General features: G+C 58.0%; 1 protein-coding gene across 1 annotated transcript; it reads right to left on the bottom strand.

The window, feature by feature from the left end:
• Positions 1-405: 405 nt before the first annotated feature.
• Positions 406-1,052, bottom strand: LOC144955510 (claudin-4-like). The gene has a single exon (XM_078885704.1). The coding sequence runs from the start codon at positions 1,045-1,047 to the stop codon at positions 406-408; it is 642 nt and encodes a 213-aa protein (XP_078741830.1). The 5' UTR covers positions 1,048-1,052.
• Positions 1,053-2,999: the final 1,947 nt, after the last annotated feature.

Genomic DNA, 2,999 nt, shown 5'->3' with positions numbered 1-2,999 from the left:
ATTCTAACTACAAAGCAATACAATATCGACTGCTACCACCACCATCACCACCATCACCACCATCGCCACCACCATCGGCCACCACCGCCACCCCCGCCACCACCATCACCACCACCACCATCACCACCTCCTCCACCATCACCACCACCACCACCACCTCCACCACCACCACCTCCACCACCACCACTACCACCATCACCTCCTCCACCATCACCACCATCACCACCATCACCACCATCGCCACCACCATCGCCACCACCGCCACCCCCGCCACCACCATCACCACCACCTCCACCTCCTCCACCACCTCCACTACCACCACCATCACCACCACCATCACCACCATCACCACCACCATCATTACCTCCTCAATCCCCCACCATCACCACCACTGTCACCACCCCACTAAACATAATTACTCCTCGGCGGACCTCCACCCCCACCCCCACCACCGCCCCCCTTAGGCGGCGCGTACTTGGTCTGCTTTGGGGGGCACGAGCAGCACAAAAGCGCCCCCCCCAACATCAGGAGGAACGCCGCGGCCCAACCGATGTACATGGCCGCCCCGATCTCCCGCTTGGTCGTGTCGGGCACCATCGGGTTGTAGAAGTCGCGGATCACCGAGTTGGCCGACCAGGACACGGGCACCATCTCCACCAGACCGGCCAACACGAAGCCGGCCCCGGCAGCGATGGACACCCGGGCCTTGGTCGACTCGTCTTCGATGCAAGTGGTGCACTTGGCACCGGCGATGGACACCAGGAGCGCCACCGTGGCCACCACGATGGCGATCACGGTGAGGGCCCTGGCCGCTTGCAGGTCTTGCCCCAGCGCCAGCATTGAGTCGTAGATCTTGCACTGCATCTGGCCCGTGCTCTGCACCACGCAGTTCATCCAGAGGCCCTCCCAGATGGTCTGCGCGACGACGATGTTGTTGCCGATGAAGGCGGAGACGCGCCACATGGGCATGGCGCAGCACACGATGGCGCCAAGGAGGCCGATGACACCCATGGCGACGCCGAGGAGTTGGAGGCCCGTGCTGGCCATTGTCTGTGGGGTGGGTGTGGGGGGGTGGGTGGTGTGGGTGGGGTGAGTGTGGGGGGGGTGAGTGGGGTGGGTGGGGTGAGTGGGGTGGGGTGGGGGGTGGGGTGTGGGGTGCGTGGTGGGGTGGTGTGGGTGATGTGGGGGGTGGTGGTGGGTGGTGGTGAGTGGGGTCGTGGGGTGGGTGGGGTGAGTGTTGGGTGGGGTGGTGGGTGGGTGGGTTGTGGGGTGGGTGGGGGTGGTGGTGGTGGGGTGGGGTGGGGTGGGGTGTGGGGGGTGGGTGGGTGGGGGTGAGTGGGGTGAGTGGTGTAGCGTGAGTGGGGTGAGTGGTGTAGCGTGAGTGGGGGTGGTGGGGTGAGTGGGGGTGGTGGGGTGAGTGGGGGTGGTGGGGTGGGTGGGGGGGGGGGTGGGGTGAGTGGGGTGAGTGGGGTGAGTGGGGTTGTGGGGTGGGTGGGTGGTGGGGTGAGTGGGGTGTAAGGTGAGTTGGGTGGTGGGTGGGGGGTGGTGTGGGTGGGGTGGGTGTGGGGGGGGGTGGTGTGGGTGGGGTGGTGGGTGTGGGGGGGTGGGGTGGGTGGTGGTGTGGGTGGGGTGAGTGGTGTGAGTGGGGTGGTGGGTGGTGTGGTGGGTGGTGGTGTGGATGGGGTGAGTGGTGAGGTGTTGGTGGGGTGAGTGGTGTGGGGTGAGTGGGTGGGGTGGGGTGAGTGGTGTGGGGTGGGGTGAGTGGGTGGGTTGGTGGTGTGGGGCGGGGTGGTGTGTGGGAGAATCATCGTCAGAATCATCATGAGAAATTGAATAATCAAAATCAGAACCTAAAATCAGAATCCAGAATCCAAATCCAGAAGGCGTCTCCATTGGTGATGGTGCATTGTCTTTGAGTTGTGCGCCTTTTGGCGTCATCTGGTCCAACACCATGTGAGACTAGGCTCTAAGGAAAGCTGTCTCGGGTGTGGACCAATCAACTTCAAGGACCATGTGAGACTAGGCTCTAAGGAAAGCTGTCTCGGGTGTGGACCAATCAACTTCAAGGACCATGTGAGACTAGGCTCTAAGGAAAGCTGTCTCGGGTGTGGACCAATCAACTTCAAGGACCATGTGAGACTAGGCTCTAAGGAAAGCTGTCTCGGGTGTGGACCAATCAACTTCAAGGACCATGTGAGACTAGGCTCTAAGGAAAGCTGTCTCGGGTGTGGACCAATCAACTTCAAGGACCACGTGAGACTAGGCTGTAAGGAAAGCTGTCTCGGGTGTGGACCAATCAACTTCAAGGACCATGTGAGACTAGGCTCTAAGGAAAGCTGTTTCGGGTGTGGACCAATCAACTTCAAGGACCATGTGAGACTAGGCTCTAAGGAAAGCTGTCTCGGGTGTGGACCAATCAACTTCAAGGACCATGTGAGACTAGGCTCTAAGGAAAGCTGTCTCGGGTGTGGACCAATCAACTTCAAGGACCATGTGAGACTAGGCTCTAAGGAAAGCTGTTTCGGGTGTGGACCAATCAACTTCAAGGGACCATGTGAGACTAGGCTCTAAGGAAAGCTGTCTCGGGTGTGGACCAATCAACTTCAAGGACCATGTGAGACTAGGCTCTAAGGAAAGCTGTCTCGAGTGTGGACCAATCAACTTCAAGGACAGTGCATATCATTATCATCATCAGAGTTGTTTCTTTTTGTTTGCATTTTGACCGCTTGTGTTGTGGTTATTGCAAACATGATGCCTTGTATGAAGGTGTCAGTTTTTGTACCAGTTGAAAGGGTAAACACCTACTATTATATTTTGCCACTGCTAAAGGAAATGTCTCATAGCGTTAAGGGAAGTCGTGTGTATTGTACACGCAACTGCGCACAACTCTGTGAGTCGCATGTAACCGCTTCTTGGTTCTTTCGGTAAAGTCACCACGTAGAAGGGAAATAATAAAATAATAAAAATTAAACATCATACAATAATTCTCACGACGTTTC

The sequence above is a fragment of the Lampetra fluviatilis genome, unplaced genomic scaffold (genome assembly GCF_964198595.1).
Source record: "Lampetra fluviatilis unplaced genomic scaffold, kcLamFluv1.1 SCAFFOLD_762, whole genome shotgun sequence".
In the NCBI taxonomy this organism is placed as follows: Eukaryota; Metazoa; Chordata; class Hyperoartia; order Petromyzontiformes; family Petromyzontidae; genus Lampetra; species Lampetra fluviatilis.
This window is presented reverse-complemented; position numbering and strand designations above follow the sequence as displayed.

What these genes read in the sequence shown, in the direction of transcription:
- LOC144955510 (XM_078885704.1), bottom strand. Translation starts at nt 1,047, where the DNA reads ATGGCCAGCACGGGCCTCCAACTCCTCGGCGTCGCCATGGGTGTCATC.